This window comes from Phyllobates terribilis, unplaced genomic scaffold (genome assembly GCF_046119375.1).
Source record: "Phyllobates terribilis strain yellow unplaced genomic scaffold, ASM4611937v1 Scaffold_4__5_contigs__length_816908805, whole genome shotgun sequence".
NCBI classification, from domain to species: domain Eukaryota; kingdom Metazoa; phylum Chordata; class Amphibia; order Anura; family Dendrobatidae; genus Phyllobates; species Phyllobates terribilis.
The window spans coordinates 743,617,012-743,636,332 of NW_027362764.1; the positions used below are offsets into that span (position 1 = coordinate 743,617,012).

The window sequence follows — 19,321 nt, forward strand, 5'->3', positions numbered from 1 at the left end:
GCTGTGCATGGGAGATCAGCGCAGGAACGTGGACAGGTAACTATTATTTTTAGTAAACTAAGAATTAAATAAAATGGTCTGTTTTATTTCAAATAAATTATTTTTTTCTGGGAGTAGTGTGTTTTTTCTTTTTAACACTTTGTAGGTTAGTAATGGGGGTGTCTTATAGACGCCCATCATTACTAACCTGGGCTTCATGGCAGCTGGCGCTGACATGAACCCCACCACTATTACCCCCTGCCACCGCACCAGGGCAGCGTGGAAGAGCGAGGCTAAGTGCCAGAGTTGGCGCATCCTATGGATGCGCCATTTCTGGGGCGGCTGACGACTGGTGTTTCTAGCCTGGGAGGGGGCCAATATTCATGGCTCCCTTCCTGGGCTATTAATATCAGCCCCCAGCTGTCTGCCTAGCCTTTGCTAGCTATTAAATTAGGGGGGACCCCACGTCATTTTTTTGGGGGGGTCCCCCATTTTAATAGCTAGTAAAGGCTAGGTATTCAGCTGGGGGCTGATATTAGTAGTCTGGGAAGCTCCGTGGGTATTACCCCCTTCCCAGGCTTCAAACATCTTCCCCAGCCTTCTGCTTAACCTCCGCTAGAGACTAAAATTATGGGGGATCCCACGCCATTTTTTTTTTAAATAAATCCTTTATTTTAACACTAAATGACATTTGAGGAGTTAATAAAGATGCAGTCCCTAAATTATTATTTATTTTTTAATTAATTTTTCCCAAAACTTTTGACGTGGGCTTCGCCATATTTTTGTATGCCAGCCAGGTACAGCATCCAGCTTCTATGAACGCGCCATTTTCCGGAGCGGCTGCGGACTGCAATTTTCAGCGGGGGGGGGGGGGGGGGGGGGGGCCCAGAAAGCTTGGGCCTTCCTGCGCTGCAGATTCCATCCCCCAGCTGCCTAGTTGTACCTGGCTGGACACAAAAATAGGGAGAAGCTCCACGTTTTTTTTTTTTTTTAATTATTTCATGAAATTCATGGAATAATTAAGAAAAAAAAGGGCTTCCCTATATTGTTGTGTCCAACCAGGTACAAATAGGCAGCTGGTGGTTGGGGGCAGCCCGTTCCTGCCTGCTGTACCTGGCTGGACACAAATATAGTGCAAAGCCCCACGTCAATTTTTTTTTAATTATTTCAGGAAATTCATGAAATAATTAAAAAAAAATTATGTGGGGCTTCGCCCTATATTTGTGTCCAGTCAGGTACAGCAGGCAGGAACGGGCTGCCCCCAACCACCAGCTGCCTATTTGTACCTAGCCGGACACAACAATATAGGGAAGGCCTTTTTTTCTTAATTATTCCATGAATTTCATGAAATAATTAAAAAAAAAAATACGTGGGGCTTCGCCCTATTTTTGTGTCCAGCCAGGTACAACTAGGCAGCTGGGGGCTGGAATCCGCAGCGCAGGAAGGCCCAAGCTTTCTGGGCCCCACCCGCTGCAAATTGCAGTCCGCAGCCGCCCCGGAAAATGGTGCGTTCATAGAAGCGCCATCTTCTGGCGCTGTACCCAACTCATCCAGGGCCCTGGTGCGGTGGCTCACTGGGTAATAAAGGGGTTAAGGCCAGCTTGGCATTATCAGCTGGCCCTAAGCCCGAAATTCATGGGGTCACGCCAATATTAGACATGACCGCCATGAATTTCTAGTAAAGTATTTAAAAAAAACACAAACACCCAGAAAAAAGTCCTTTAATTGAAATAAACACACAATTCTTTATTGTTCTAAATTAAACCATACTTACCATCACGCCCATTCCAGCTGAAGCCAACGATCTCCTGAAATAAAAGAAAAATAATAAAGCAACATCATCCTTACCTTTCCATGGTTCCCACGACAGCTTCAGCTCTGCTACATCGAGATGACAGGCTGCACCGCAGCAGAACGCTGCCATCCAGCCTGTCATCCCGCAGACACTGAGAAGAGCAGGCATGCTTCCACTCCTCAGTGTCTGGCTGTGACGGCATAAAGATGAGCCGAGGTCATGTCCAATGAACTCAGCTCACCTCATGCACGTCACTGACAGCGTGGGAAAATTCTCCTGCACTCAGCACTTCAGCGTGAGAATTTTCCCACGCTGTCAGTGACGTGCATGAGGTGAGCTGAGTTCATTGGACATGACCTCACCTCATGTATGTCACTGACAGCGTGGGAGAATTCTCACGCTGAAGCGCTGAGTGCAGGAGAATTTTCCCACGCTGTCAGTGACGTGCATGAGGTGAGCTGAGTTCATTGGACATGACCTCGGCTCATCTTTATGACGTCACAGAGAGACACTGAGGAGCGCAAGCAAGCCTACGCTTCTCAGTGTCTGCGGGATGAGAGGCTGGATGGCAGCGTTCTGCTGCGGTCCAGCCTGTCATCTCGATGTAGCAGAGCTGGAGCTGTCCTGGGAACCATCGAAAGGTAAGGATGAGGTTGCTTTATTATTTTTCTTTTATTGCAGGAGATCGTTGGCTTCAGCTGGAATGGGCGTGACGGTAAGTATGGTTTAATTTAGAACAATAAAGAATTGTGTGTTTATTTCAATTAAAGGACTTTATTCTGGGTGTTTGTGTTTTTTTGTAACTTTGACTATGGGGTTAGTAATGGGGGTGTCTTATAGACGCCTCTCCATTACTAACCTGGGCTTGATGTCATCTGGCATTATAAGCTGACATCAACCCCAGCCCTATTACCCCCTGCCACCGCACCAGGGCAGCGTGGAAGAGCGAGGCTAAGTGCCAGAATTGGCGCATCCTATGGATGCGCCATTTCTGGGGCGGCTGACGGCTGGTGTTTCTAGCCTGGGAGGGGGCCAATATTCATGGCACCCTTCCTGGGCTATTAAAATCAGCCCCCAGCTGTCTGCCTAGCCTTTGCTAGCTATTAAATTAGGGGGGACCCCATGTTATTTTTTGGGGGGGGGTTCCCCCATTTTAATAGCTAGTAAAGGCTAGGTATTCAGCTGGGGGCTGATATTAGTAGCCTGGGAAGCTCCGTGGGTATTACCCCCTTCCCAGGCTTCAAACATCTGCCCCAGCCGTCTGCTTAACCTCCGCTAGAGCCTAAAATTAAGGGGAACCCCACGCCAATTTTTTTTTAAATAAATCCTTTATTTTAACACTAAATGACAAGTACAGTAATCAACACTATCACTGTACTTCATATATATGTGACTGACATGTTTCTATCTATCTAATCTATGTATGATTCTCTATTCCTTCTATTCTAAATTGTCGGGTACAGATGCTGAATTGCCGGCCGGCTTTTTTAAAGAGACGGTGCACGAAAACACTAATATTTTTTTAAATAAATCCTTTACACTAAATGACAAGTACAGTAAGCAACACTGTCACAGTACTTCATATATAAGTGACTGACATGTTTCTATCTATCTAATCTATGTGTGATGCTCTATTCTGTCTGTTATAAATTGTCGGGTACCGCTGCTGAATTGCCGGCCGGCTTTTTTAAAGAGACGGTGCACGAAAACACTAATATTTTTTAAAATAAATCCTTTACACTAAATGACAAGTACAGTAAGCAACACTGTCACTGTACTTCATATATATGTGACTGACATGTTTCTATCCATCTAATCTATGTGTGAAGCTCTATTCTTTCTGTTGTAAATTGTCGGGTACCGGTGAATGCCGCTGATGAATTGCCGGCTTTTCATGTCATTCTACATTATTCTTAGTTGTTTTACTTCATGTAGAATTAACCTACAAGGAAAGAAAGGGTTTATTTTCATTCCGATATTTGTGTCCCATTGACTTGCATTGGTTTCCGGTATCGGAATCGGCGATATCCGATACTTTTTGGGTATCGGCCCGATCCAATCCGATACGATATTTCCTGATATCGGAAGGTATCGCTCAACACTAGTTGGCACTCTTGAAATTGTTCCAGAAAATGAACTATTTCTCCCAGACAATTATTGCCATTACACGTGTTTTGTTATACACATGTTTATTTCCTTTGTGTGTATTGGAACAACAGGAAAAAAAGGCAAATTGGACATAATTTCTCACAGAACACCAAAAATGGGCAGTACAAAGTTGTTTGCACCTTTCCAAAATTGTGGGTAAACAACTTTGTTTCAAGCATGTGATGCTCATTCAAACTCACCTGTGGCAAGTAACAGGTGTGGACAATATGAAAATCACACTTGAAACCAGATAAAAAGGGGAGAAGTTGACTCAATCTTTGCAATGTGTGTCTGTGTGTGCCACACTAAGCATGGAGAACAGAAAGAGGAGAAGAGAACTGTCTGAGGACTCGAGAACGAAAACTTTTGAAAAATATTAACAATCTCAAGGTTACAAGTCCATCTCCAGATATCTTGATGTTCCTTTGTCCACGATGCGCAACATAATCAAGAAGTTTACAACCCATGGCACTGTAGCTAATCTACCTGGACGTGGACGGCAGAGAAAAATTGATGAAAGGTTGAAACGCAGGATAGTTCTATCTGTCTACATTGGAATGAAATGAAACACTATGGCACAAAAACATAAAAAAGCTAGACTGCAGTTTGCCAAAGTTTACGTGAGTAAGCCAAAATCCTTCTGGGAAAGCGTCACGTGGACAGATGAGATCGATTTTTGGTAAAACACATCATTCTACTGTTCTACAAAGAAAAGAGCACAGTACCTACAGTCAAATATGGTGGAGGTTTAAAGATGTTTTGGGGTTGTTTTGCTGTCTCTGGCACTGGGTGCCTTGACTGTGTGCAAGGCATCATGAAATCTGAAGATTACCAAAGGATTTTGGGTCGCAATGTAGTGCCCAGTGTCAGAAAGCTGGGTGTGCTTCCTAGGTCATGGGTCTTCCTGCAGGACAATGACCCCAAGCATAATTCAAGAAGCCCCCAGAAATGGATGGAAACAAAGTGCTGGAGAGTTCTGAAGTGGCCACAATGAGTCCAGATCTAAATCCCATAGAACATCTGTGAAGAGATCTTAAAATTGCTGTTGGGAGAAGGCGCCTTCAAATATGAGAGACCTGGAGCAGTTTGCAAAAAAAGAGTCGTCCAATATTCCAGTTGAGAGGTGTAAGAAGCTTGTTCGTGGTTATAGGAAGCGACTGATTGCAGTTATTTATTCAAAAGGGTGTGCATCCAAATATTAAGTTGAGGGTGTCAACAATTTTCTCTGGCCCATTTTTGGCGCTTTGTGTGAAATTATATCCAATTTATCTTTTTTTTTTTTGTCAGTTTTTTTGTGTTGTTCCAAAACACACAGAGGAAATAAACATGTGTATAACAAAACATGTGTAATTGCAATAATTTTCTGGGAGAAATACTTCATTCTCTGGAACAATTTCAAGGGTGCCAACACTTTTGTTCATGACTGTATCTAATATCTATCTAAAAAAGAAAAGCACAGCAGCACTCAGTAAGGGCCCAAATATATGAAAACATTGGAAACATTAAATCTAGACTATATGGCTACTCAATAAGATGTACTTACAAAAAATGAAGCGCATAAATTGGCCAATTCATGTATGTCCATCAACCACGAAAAGGTGACCTCCCTTTGATGGGTCCCATCCTACTAAAATATGCCACTCTCGGACTATGGGCCTACAGTTAAATGGACAAGCATGTCTCTCCTGGGCTATGAGCCTAAAACTTCAGGGCAAGTAGAACTGATTAAAATCACCTGCAGGTTAATGGGAGGAGTGCAGAGTCAGAAAGGAGGTAGTCACAACCTCATTAGTAGACTATAGTAAAAAACCTGACCAGCACCTCCTAAGTGTGAACAGGTGCTAGCTGCAGTGACTGCATAATATACAAAAAGAAAAGCACAGCAGCACTCTGTAAGGGCCAAAATATATGAAAACACTGGAAACATTCAGGCTGTGTGCCCACGTAGCGTTTTTCAAGCGTTTATGCTGCGGAATTTCCGCAGCGGAAACGCTTGTAAAACGCTAGGTAATCCGCACCCCATGGTCCCCAAGGGGATTCCGCATGTTCTATGCACATGCTGCGGATTTTTCCGCAGCGTTTATGCTGCGTACAAAAATCCGCAGCATGTCATTTAATTTTGCGGAAGCGCAGCGGAACTCCCGCCATTGACTTGCATTGAGACGCATAGAAACCGCGACTGTACATTTTTACAAGCGGCTTCTATGCATCTGTATGTGCGGATGGTACCCAGTTCTGGAGGAGAGGAGACTCTCATCCAGACCTGGGTACCATTGTACCTGTAAAAAAAGAATAAAATAACAAATAAAGTTTATACTCACCTGTCCGGCGTCTTCTCTCTGAATGCCAGCAGCGCTGAAGGACCTTCGGTGACGTCACAGTCATGTGACCGCAGGCCCTTCACCGCTCTGTCTCGCGATATGCCGGCAGCCGGGAACCAGCCAGGAAGCAGCGCTGCAGCCACGCCGGGGCCTCGGGGGTGAGTATAGCTTTATTTGTTTTAATTTTTACAGTTCACACTGTATAAATCCATGCTGTTTGCATGGATTTATACAGTGTGACCTAGTTGTCAAGCACTTTCCAAGTGATGCTATCGCCTGGAAAGTGCTTGTCAATCTGCATGCGGAAACGCATGTGAACCCGCATGTGGATCCGCATGTATTCTGCAGGAAAAACGCATGCACAATCTGCATGCGTTTTTTTCTGCCAGGGAGATGCAGAAATGCTGCAGAAATTTTCTGCTTCATTTCTGCATCGTGGGCACATAGCCTCAATCTTATTGAGAAACAATATAGTCTAGATTTAATGTTTCCAGTGTTTTCATATATTTTGGCCCTTACAGAGTGCTGCTGTGCTTTTCTTTTTGTATATTATGCAGTCACTGCAGCTAGCACCTGTTCACACTTAGGAGGTGCTGGTCAGGATTTTTACTATAGTCTACTAATGGAGGTTGTGACTACCTCCTTTCTGACTCTGCACTCCTCCCATTAACCTGCAGGTGATTTTAATCAGTTCTACTTGCCCTGAAGTTTTAGGCTCATAGCCCAGGAGAGACATGCTTGTCCATTTAACTGTAGGCCCATAGTCCGAGAGTGGCATATTTTAGTAGGATGGGACCCATCAGAGGGAGGTCACCTTGTCGTGGTTGATGGACATACATGAATTGGCCAATTTATGCGCTTCATTTTTTGTAAGTACATCTTATTGAGTAGCCATATAGTCTAGATTTAATGTTTCCAATGTTTTCATATATTTGGGCCCTTACCGAGTGCTGCTGTGCTTTTCTTTTGCAGTCATTGCAGCTGGCACCTGTTCACACTTAGGAGGTGCGGGTCAGATTTTCTACTATTATCTATCTCATATCTATCTATCTATCTATCTATCTATCTATCTATCTATCTATCTATCTATCTATCTATCTATCTATCTATCTATCTATCCCTGCAGCCAGTAAACACCACTTCTAGTGTTATTACTAATAACATATTACATGGCTCCAGTACGTGGCGCCTGTCTTCCTCCAGCCTAGATCTGTGAAGAGATATGAAAGAAGTTTTTGTTTTACATATTTTATCAACACGGCCGATCCTTCCTGGAAAATGTATTAATAACAGAACTGGACCTGAGCATTGTGAAGAGAGCAGCTGGATACATTTTCTAGAAAACTGCACAAACTCAGGGCCCACTGTAAACCTATCGATGGGTGGATGGATGGATGGATAGATAGATATTGTAGATATGAGATTGATGAATAGATAAATAAATAGAAAAAATCAAGGGAGTAGCAGCAAAAAAATAAAAAGGAGGGGGGGGGGGCAGGGGTACAGAGCCTCCAGGTCATAAACCAATCCTCCAATATACATGCAAAAATGAAGGCAGCACTCAGTGGTGTGACTATAGTCTGCTGGGTCCCGGTGCTAGATTTGGACTGCCCCCCTCCCCTCATCCTGAATAAATATATATATTCAGGATATATGCATGCGTGCGACAGGAGTGTGTGACGTCACTGCCATGCGACCCGTCACGTGCCGGCAGCGTGTATTGTGGTGCGCGGAGCTTAATTGATCAACAAATCCTCATGTGTTGCTGGTCTCCGATATGGCCGACACGCATGTGCAGACACGTTAGACTCCTTCCTTTTTCCCTCTAGTGCTGGTTTATTTTGATCATTCACAGTTTGCAGTTTCTGGACGCTGAGTTCGGCGGTGATTTTGATAATTTTAATTGTCTAGTGGGGGAGTATTTTTATGAATATGATCACTGACGCATGAGGATTTGTTGATCAATTAAGCTATTTGCTCATGTATTATGATCTGTAGATGATGTATTTTGTCCTATATGGATTTATGTATGTGTGATTCTAAACATTCAATATGTGCACTACTCTGTATATAATTAATCTATTGTATTCTTTGTGAATTATGGATATGGAATGTGTAACATACCTGGTGGCGGGCTTGCATGGTGCACCATCTCTCACTATGCAAGATCGCAAACTTGATCTTCAGTCCAGTCTGCTAGCCTGGCTTCTATTCATGCTGTCTGTTTGTCTCTGTTCTGACTGCTTAGGGCGGTGGCCCGGTTACTTCCTGTTTTTTGTAGCTGCTGTGGGCACACCCCTAATGCATCCTCAACCTATTGCTGTCTGTCACTGGATATTTAAACCAGCTCCACCTTGAAGCTGGTGCCTGAGCAACTCTTATCCTCAGAGGGCTTCTTGCCTCTGATGTGCCAGGTCCTGTTCTGTTTTTCCTGCCTGTCCGCCTTCCTGGAGTCTGTATTCCCAGGCCTGTCTGAACACGCTCCTAGCCTTTTCGTCCCGCCTTCTGGGGGCCGCATACCCAGACCTGTTATCTGTGTCTTCTAGCCTGTCTGTCCGCCATTCTGGGGGTTGCATACCCAGACTCGCTCCTGTATCTCTCTGCAGCGTCAGTTCCTGTCTGAACACTCTCGTAGCCTGTTACCTGCTTTTCTCTATGTCCGTACCTTCCCTTTTTCTGCAGAGTCTGAACCTGCACCTAACTCCTACTCGTTGTCGCTGTACTTCCGTTTGTGAGTTTAGAGTCCACTCGCTACTTCATTGCAAGTACCTTAAGTGTATCTGGTTCTGCTTTTCCCTTCAAGTCTGTTCAGTGTGAACAGAGCCCTGTCCTCTCTGCCTTGCTCACCGCTCCGGCGGTTCCTGCCTGCTCTGTCTTGCTCACCGCTCCGGCGGTTCCTGCCTGCTCTGCCTTGCTCGCCGCTCCGGCGGTTCCTTCCTGCTCTGCCTTGCTCACCGCTCTGGCGGTTCCTTCCTGCTCTGCCTTGCTCACCGCTCTGGCGGTTCCTGCCTGCTCTGCCTTGCTCACCGCTCCGGCGGTTCCTGCCTGCTCTGCCTTGCTCACCGCTCCGGCGGTTCCTGCCTGCTCTGCCTTGCTCACCGCTCCGGCGGTTCCTGCCTGCTCTGCCTTGCTCACCGCTCCGGCGGTTCATGCTTGCTCTGCCTTGCTCACCGCTCCAGCGGTTCCTCTCTGCTCTGCTTGTCTACCGCATCTGCGGTTCTGTTCCTGAATCCCAGTCTGTACTGAACCCTATCCAGCCTGTGCTCCGACCTGCTAGTACCTCCCCGTCTGCACGCCAGCCGTACTTGTCAGTATCCCCCTGTCTGCATGCCAGCCGTGCCTGCCAGTATCCTCCTGTCTGCACTCTAGCCCTGCCTGCCATTGCCCACCTGTCTGCATGCCAGCCGTGCCTGCCTATACCCACCTGTCTGTGTGCCAGCCTAACCTGCCTGTTGCTGTATTCCCCGGTGTGGGTCAACAGCCGTGTCCGGGGTCTGACCTGGAGTAGCACCTGGTCCCTCTGCTCGGTTCCTCCCTGGTGCACGGCGTCGTTAGCCATCGTGCGACCTTGGTCGGATCGGGTAGATACTTAGTTACGCCCCGCCAGGCACTCTCCGGTTCATGGCACAGTGAAATCACTAAATCTCGCACACGCCAGTCAGCCCAGGCGTGTGCATAACAGTTTGCTCAGGCCATGGTTCCCGTTGAGCCCCACGGCCCTTCGCTCTCAGAGACATTTTAAATCCGTGTCCAGCGAATACGTGCATTAAAAATAAAAATAAAAAAATATATATTTTTTTTTTCTCTAGCTATGGCCCAGGTGATTTATGCACCAGCCCAAATAGATCTATCAGCACTTGTTCCTGCGGATCCGCCACGGTACTATGGGGATCCTAAACAAAGCCGTACATTTGTGGAGCAATGCATGCTGCATTTCAAGTTCTACCCTCTCAATTTTCCTACCGATTGGGCTAAAGTGGCATTTATGATATCCTACCTAGCGGGTGATGCCTTGAAATGGATCACCCCCCTATGGGAAGCATGGGATCCTATCATCCTTGACCTGCAGGCCTTCCTGGTGGCCTTTCTAATGGTCTTCGATGACCCCAATCCTGAAGCCTCTGCTAAAGCTTCCCTTCCCAATATCCCGGAGCAGCCCTGATGGGTAATGTGTGTGGGTAAGTCACCAGTTCTCCAGCCTGAAGAGACTGCTGCCCACCCAGAATCCTCACAGGATGACTACGCTCCACAGAATACTTCTCTTCCCAACCACAAGAGGCAGTCCAGACGTGCTAGGCATAGAGGCAAGCCATCACACCAGGTTCTGTCCTCCCAAAGACCTCCTGTTCCCCAGCCTGTAGAAGCAGCTACCCGCACGGAATCCATGAAGGTTGACCATGTTCGGCAGGCATGGCAGAGGCCGGAACTCAGTCACGAAATCGGATTGCAGTCCCGCTGCGGTTGTTTGGGACCCCCTGACAGTCTTTGTCCAGTGAAGGTTGGAGAATCCCAAGACATTAGGCCTGTAGGAGAGGCTGCCCTGGGCGTTAGTGTTTCCTCTCCACAGATGACCATGACTGTCTCCGTGGCAAGTAAAAGCCTCGGATTAATCGGAAGTTTCGGGCTTAAAGCCTTGAAGAGTCAGTGTCTGATTCCCGTCCGAAAACTCCAGAAGCCGGTTTGGGCATTGTCTGCAGAAGGACGAGCCCTACTCAGAAACAGTCAAAAGATGTCTGTACAAATTAAGCTCCAGATTGGAGCATTACACTTGAAGAAGTTTTCCTTTCAGGTGCTGACTGGTTTACCCACAAGTCGTCCAGAGCCGAGAGATCTAGTGCCCGCTCAGGTCTGGAAACTTTGCATGGTGTATCTTGGGGGACTGTTAAGGTACAAGGGGTGTCCAGTCCCCATATCTTCAGGACAGTCAGCAATGTCTTCTTTTTCTTCACCAGATCTGCTAGTCGCTGACTCGCTGTGCGCTGAAGTCTCCGAAGGAAGAGAAGCGGAGGCAATGTCCCCACACAGTCTCGACGATTGTACCAATGATCTGGCTTCAGGTACCGTCCCGCCTCACAGACATGTCATCTCTGAAACCAGTTTGAGGATGGTCCCAAAGCTTGGACCCTCCATCTTTAATAAATCTGGCCTTGCGTCCATCGAGACGGTGGATACCCCCAAGTCTCTGCACCCCACCAACCAGGTGGAGGACCTCCAGTTGCCTCCTGAATCCTCCGGGGTGCTACCTGATAACAAATGGAGAGAGACTTTCCTACACCCTGTACCTGATACCTCGCCCGCTTCATCCAGTGAGCTTGACCAAGTGGACCCAAAAGCAGTGGTTACCCCCGAGTCTTTGCACCCCTCCAACCAGGCGGAGGACCTCCAGTTGTCTCCTGAACCCTCCTGGGTGCTACCTGATAACAAATGGACAGAGACTTTCTTACACCCTGTACCTGGTACTTCACCCACTTCATCCGTTGCTGAGGATGGCTTGATGGGATGAAGCATCCTAGTTACCAAGATGATGGGACCAGTTTCGTTTCCTCTAGTGGACAGAAGAGGTAATCCTCTTGAAGAGAAGGATTGGCCTCCCAATTCTCTGCGGAACACTCTTGCAGGCTTGAAGAAGAGGGGGCGTAAGGGGGGGGTACTGTAACATACCTGGTGGCGGGCTTGCATGGTGCACCATCTCTCACTATGCAAGATCGCAAACTTGATCTTCAGTCCAGTCTGCTAGCCTGGCTTCTATTCATGCTGTCTGTTTGTCTCTGTTCTGACTGCTTAGGGCGGTGGCCCGGTTACTTCCTGTTTTTTGTAGCTGCTGTGGGCACACCCCTAATGCGTCCTCAGCCTATTGCTGTCGGTCAATGGATATTTAAACCAGTTCCACCTTGAAGCTGGTGCCTGAGCAACTCTTATCCTCAGAGGGCTTCTTGCCTCTGATGTGCCAGGTCCAGTTCTGTTTTTCCTGCCTGTCCGCCTTCCTGGAGGCTGTATTCCCAGGCCTGTCTGAACACGCTCCTAGCCTGTTCGTCCCGCCTTCTGGGGGCCGCATACCCAGACCTGTTATCTGTGTCTTCTAGCCTGTTTGTCCGCCATTCTGGGGGCCGCATACCCAGACTCGCTCCTGTATCTCGCTGCAGTGTCAGTTCCTGTCTGAACACTCAGTTCCTGTCTGAACACTCTCCTAGCCTGTTACCTGTTTTTCTCTATGTCCGTACCTTCCCTTTTTCTGCAGAGTCTGAACCTGCACCTAACTCCTACTCGTTGTCGCTGTACTTCCGTTTGTGAGTTTAGAGTCCACTCGCTACTTCATTGCAAGTACCTTGAGTGTATCTGGTTCTGCTTTTCCCTTCCAGTCTGTTCAGTGTGAACAGAGCCCTGTCCTCTCTGCCTTGCTCACCGCTCCGGCGGTTCCTGCCTGCTCTGCCTTGCTCACCGCTCCGGCGGTTCCTGCCTGCTCTGCCTTGCTCGCCGCTCTGGCGGTTCCTGCCCGCTCTGGCGGTTCCTGCCCGCTCTGCCTTGCTCACCGCTCCGGCGGTTCCTTCCTGCTCTGCCTTGCTCACCGCTCTGGCGGTTCCTGCCTGCTCTGCCTTGCTCACTGCTCCAGCGGTTTCTCCCTCCTCTGCTTTGCTCACCGCTCCGGCGGTACCTCTCTGCTCCGCTTTGCCCACCGCTCCAGTGGTTCCTCTCTGCTCTGCTTGTCTACCGCATCTGCGGTTCTGTTCCTGAATCCCAGTCTGTACTGGACCCTATCCAGCCTGGGCTCCGACCTGCTAGTACCTCCCCGTCTGCACGCCAGCCGTACTTGTCAGTACCCTCCTGTCTGCATACCAGCCGTGCCTGCCAGTATCCTCCTGTCTGCACTCCAGCCGTGCCTGCCAGTGCCCACCTGTCTGCATGCCAGCCATGCTTGCCAATACCCACCTGTCTGTGTGCCAGCCTAACCTGCCTGTTCCTGTATTCCCCAGTGTGGGTCAACAGCCGTGTCCGGGGTCTGGCCTGCAGTAGACCCTGGTCCCTCTGCTCGGTTCCTCCCTGGTGCACGGCGTCGTTAGCCGTCGTGCGACCTTGGTCGGATCGGGTAGATACTTAGTTACGCCCCTCCAGGCACTCTCCGGTTCATGGCACAGTGGAAGTGCTGCCTTCATTTTTTGTATAGTGAGAGACAGAAACTCAGATGCAAACAACACAGTAAAGATAAATCTAATCCCAATGGACCCATGTTATTGCATATAGGACTAATAAAGAGAACGGGCCATCATCTTGTAACAATAAAGATAAGGGGGGATTGTTCCTCTGTGAAGCAGAGAAACAAAAAGATGGCCACACAAGTTCAAAATTGTAAAGAAGTAAGAAAATTCCTTTATTAACACATGTAGTAAACACAAATTACAAAGATAAATGCGGACGACAGAGTAGACACAGAGTGCTGGATCCACATGAATAAAACAATGTTAAAAACTGTGACAGCGCCCGAAAGGTCAGCCTATATAGCAAGTGGAAATATAAGGGGGGGGACAGCGACAGGGTCACATGTATTAATAAATATATACCACCCATCATGAATACCTTTTACAAATAGTACCCCCAAAGCAATAATATCCCATCACAATCAAAATACCCAGAAACAAAAGGGTTAAAACCCTTATACAGATGGAAGTAATGCAACCAATTGGTCTTAAATAAGCTAAAATAGCTATGTACCTGGGTAAGGCCACCAGACAGGCTCTGCTACCGTCACCCCGACGCACGTTTCGGTAGGAAAACCTTTTTCAAGGGGTGAAAAAGGTTTTCCTACCGAAACGTGCGTTTAAGACCAATTTAAGACCAATTGGTTGCATTACTTCCATCTGTATAAGGGTTTTAACCCTTTTGTTTCTGGGTATTTTGATTGTGATGGGATATTATTGCTTTGGGGGTACTATTTGTAAAAGGTATTCATGATGGGTGGTATATATTTATTAATACATGTGACCCTGTCGCTGTCCCCCCCCTTATATTTCCACTTGCTATATAGGCTGACCTTTCGGGCGCTGTCACAGTTTTTAACATTGTTTTATTCATGTGGATCCAGCACTCTGTGTCTACTCTGTCGTCCGCATTTATCTTTGTAATTTGTGTTTACTACATGTGTTAATAAAGGAATTTTCTTACTTCTTTACAATTTTGAACTTGTGTGGCCATCTTTTTGTTTCTCTGCTTCACAGAGGAACAATCCCCCCTTATCTTCATTTTTTGTATGTAGAAAAATGGATGATGGATAGATATAGATAATAGATAGATATAAGATAGATAGATATTCCTAAAGACATGAGAAATTACCATGAATAGTCACTAGATGGAGCAAGTTAACCAATATTAGGATTACAAGTTCATTACAATCTGTTCTTCTCGGTCTTTATATTTTTGGAGAATTTATGGAAAACGCGGAGGTCATCTAGCGCCGCTCACTTCTGCATCGGAATGAGAGGCGCCAGATGACGTTACGTATGACCTGTGCAGCGATCAGCAGGAGTCCTGCGCTCATCTCGGCAGGTGTGTTGAGGTTTCGTACAACGATGTGAAAGTGAACAACAGAGCAGAATAAGGTTCGGTTCACACTTGCAATTTGGAGCTCTGTTAAAAGAATGCCCAAGAGGAGCTCCTGCAAGAATCAGATCCATCCCCCTGGTGCCAGACGGATACCATTGACTATAATGGGGTTCATTTGCATGACAGTCCTTTCACATTCTGCCATTTTTTTCTCCTGGGAAATATGATGACACTTGCATTGCTGGCTCTAATGTCAGTGCTCAGCCTAACGTGAGCGGACCTAGGACTGCAGTCACTATCAGATGATAATTATAAGCACAGTCACTAGGACTGGACGATTCATTTATTCACATTTTAATAACTTTCTGTTGTCTGGTTTGAAATTAATTTTAGATAAAACAGTCACCGGCATACCGTACCTTTGCTTCCAATCGGACCAATTTTGCCGATAAAGCCGTGATCACCCTCATTACCAATTATTCCATTATCACCTGAAAGTAAAGCAAACAAGATGAGTCCATACGAATATATGCACAGTCTCACAGCCGAGGATAATTGATGCTGCAGTAGCACTATGAATGACAGTAATATCCTAATCAGGAAAGGATTCTTTACTGTTCAGTTTTGTAACTATGAAATGTAGCAAAACTCGAACAAACGTTTGGTGCGTCACAATCGTTTATCCGACCCTCTGAGTCTACGTAGGTAAATTGAGTAATGTCTCTGCATCAATGCTAAAGGCGTCCTGTCGTATCTGGTACCAGGGATTATCAGCAGATCTTTAAATCCTGGAAATTGATAGGTACGGCCTCTATGGATGGGACTTATTTTGCCCAGAACACTGCAAAAACAATTTTTTGGGATGGAGTTGCATAAGGCTCGAACAGGAAAGGACTTTTCAGGAGGAACTGACCTTACCAGCTCAGACAAATATCTCCATGCTGTGCTATATCGCCACGCTGTGCGATATTGTTGCGCTGTGCTACCCTCTTCCAGGCAATTTTAAAGGGATTCTGTTAAAATCTATTTGTTCATTTAAAAAAATTATTATTTTTCTGAAAATTCTAATGAGGTGCTCGGTGCACCCTGGGCATGGCCTGAGTGGTTTGGTGCACCTTGTGCTCTACATATTTTCCAGTTAGTTCTGACCCCTTTTAATTGATTGACAGGAGGAGGCAGTGCCAAATCTCATGCATGCACCAATCGTCACTGTATTGGCTAATGCGCAGATCAGCCTTTCTCCTGGTGTTTCTTTATTTCCTGCTTTGTGCATAGCGCTAGAACTCTGCTGATCAGCACATGTGAAACATTTCAGTACAAGCATTGCTGGCTCCTATGAAGCCACTGCTGTCAATCAATAAAGAGGAGGTATGGAGATAGCTTGAAAACAGGTTTGTTAGCAAGGTGCACCCAACTGCTTTGCCACACCCAGGGTGCACTGAGCATATTATAAGAATATTTGTATATATATAGATTTCTTGAAACTGAACCAACGGATTGTAACAGTAAAGGTAGGATTATTCTTAGTGCACAAGCCCCCACAATGTATTGTCCTTACTTGTAGTTTGACCACTGATTATGCACTGACAAACTACCTTTAAATAAATGAAGAAATTGATTTCTCCTGCAGCCACCACTAGAGGGAGCTCCTTACATATGGAACTTGCAGTTGTCTGAATCTGAATAAAAGCTCCCCCTAGTGGTGGTTGGGTGGTGATGCAGGCTCAGAAGCATTTTGCTTGCTGGTGGTCAGGAAGAATTTTCCCACTTGACCTTTGCTGCTACATATTTTACACACTGAGAGGCTGAAGCGGAAACGCTGATCTCTGTTCCAAGCTGCAGCAACATAAATCTCATTAAAGTTGGAATAAAATCTGTAATGTGAATTAAATAGCTTCAGTGTTTAATGATGTGGGCTGGTTCAAAGCTGTGGACTCTTTCCAACCATTCACATAAGTCCGGAGGATGAATGAATTGCTTCATTCATAAAGTAGGGATTAAACACCGGATTCAGTCCAGCAGCATCCTAAAATGATTTTCCAGAGAGGAAATGTTTTTGTCTGCATTACGATGGTGAGTACCTGCCTCTTTTCACCCTCTGACTATGTGCTTGTCACATAAATTCCTGACCATATTAACATGAATTTCGGTCACTGACTCCTAAGAAAATCAGCACAATCCTCCCCTGCTGCTGACATAATTGAACTTCTCTTCCAGGCTGTGGGGTGGTCTCTCCCAATATCTCCTGTGACAATGTCCCTGTGACATGTAACAAGTGTCTACATTAAAAATGAACAAGAAAAGACAGGTATCTGCCTCCCCCAAGATCAGTACACTCCTCCTATGCTGCTGCCATTATTTCCATTATCTGAGGAAGCTACTGGGTATTCTGTCCCTCTTACATCATGACGTTAGCCCCTTCCCCAGTAACTGTCAGTCATATATGGTATTTAAAGTCTACAACATTATAGGGGAGTAGACATGTCACTGCCTCCCTCAAGACCAGCACACTCCTCCCCTGCTGCTAACATAATTATACCTAACCCTTAGTCTATATCAGTGTTTCCCAAACCCCATCCTCACTGCCCCCCACAGGTCATGTTTTCAGGATCTCCTTAGTATTTCACAGGTGAGAGAATTCCTGATGCCTTGATGATACTTCAATCACCTGTGCAATACTAAGGAGATCCTGAAAACATGACCTGTATATAGTCCTCTATTTAGTATAATGCACAGCCCGTAGTCCTCTATATAGTATAATGCACAGCCCGTAGTCCTCTATATAGTATAATGCACAGCCCGTAGTCCTCTATATAGTATAATGCACAGCCCGTAGTCCTCTATATAGTATAATGCACAGCCCATAGTCCTCTATATAGTATAATGCACAGCCCATAGTCCTCCACATAGTATAATGCACAGCCCGTAGTCCTCCATATAGTATAATGCACAGCCCGTAGTCCTCCATATAGTATAATGCACAGCCCGTAGTCCTCCATATAGTATAATGCACAGCCCATAGTCCTCTATATAGTATAATGCACAGCCCATAGTCCTCTATATAGTATAATGCACAGCCCATAGTCCTCTATATAGTATAATGCACAGCCCATAGTCCTCTATATAGTATAATGCACAGCCCATAGTCCTCTATATAGTATAATGCACAGCCCATAGTCCTCTATATAGTATAATGCACAGCCCGTAGTCCTCTATATAGTATAATGCACAGCCCATAGTCCTCTATATAGTATAATGCACAGCCCATAGTCCTCCACATAGTATAATGCACAGCCCGTAGTCCTCCATATAGTATAATGCACAGCCCGTAGTCCTCCATATAGTATAATGCACAGCCCGTAGTCCTCCATATAGTATAATGCACAGCCCATAGTCCTCTATATAGTATAATGCACAGCCCATAGTCCTCTATATAGTATAATGCACAGCCCATAGTCCTCTATATAGTATAATGCACAGCCCATAGTCCTCTATATAGTATAATGCACAGCCCATAGTCCTCTATATAGTATAATGCACAGCCCATAGTCCTCTATTTAGTATAATGCACCGCCCATAGTACTCTATATAGTATAATGCACAGCCCGTAGTCCTCTATATAGTATAATGCACAGCCCATAGTCCTCTATATAGTATAATGCACAGCCCGTAGTCCTCTATATAGTATAATGCACAGCCCATAGTCCTCTATATAGTATAATGCACAGCCCATAGTCCTCTATATAGTATAATGCACAGCCCGTAGTCCTCCATATAGTATAATGCACAGCCCGTAGTCCTCCATATAGTATAATGCACAGCCCGTAGTCCTCCATATAGTATAATGCACAGCCCGTAGTCCTCCATATAGTATAATGCACAGCCCATAGTCCTCTATATAGTATAATGCACAGCCCATAGTCCTCTATATAGTATAATGCACAGCCCGCAGTCCTCTATATAGTATAATGCACAGCCCGCAGTCCTCTATATAGTATAATGCACAGCCCATAGTCCTCCATATAGTATAATGCACAGCCCATAGTCCTCCATATAGTATAATGCACAGCCCATAGTCCTCTATATAGTATAATGCACAGCCCGCAGTCCTCTATATAGTATAATGCACAGCCCGCAGTCCTCTATATAGTATAATGCACAGCCCATAGTCCTCCATATAGTATAATGCACAGCCCGCAGTCCTCCATATAGTATAATGCACAGCCCGCAGTCCTCTATATAGTATAATGCACAGCCCATAGTCCTCTATATAGTATAATGCACAGCCCATAGTCCTCTATATAGTATAATGCACAGCCCGCAGTCCTCTATATAGTATAATGCACAGCCCATAGTCCTCCATATAGTATAATGCACAGCCCGTAGTCCTCCATATAGTATAATGCACAGCCCGTAGTCCTCTATTTAGTATAATGCACAGCCCGTAGTCCTCTATATAGTATAATGCACAGCCCGTAGTCCTCTATATAGTATAATGCACAGCCCATAGTCCTCTATATAGTATAATGCACAGCCCATAGTC

The 19,321-nt window shown here is 45.9% G+C and overlaps 1 protein-coding gene across 3 annotated transcripts in view; it reads right to left on the bottom strand.

The window, feature by feature from the left end:
- COLEC10 (collectin subfamily member 10) overlaps positions 1-19,321 on the bottom strand; it is a 150,003-nt gene that overhangs the window by 22,272 nt on the left and 108,410 nt on the right. For all 3 annotated transcript variants that reach the window (XM_073679827.1, XM_073679825.1, XM_073679826.1), the window contains one exon: positions 15,198-15,269. In XM_073679827.1, the coding sequence (XP_073535928.1) occupies positions 15,198-15,269 (72 nt within the window). The remainder of the gene's footprint in view (positions 1-15,197; positions 15,270-19,321) is intronic.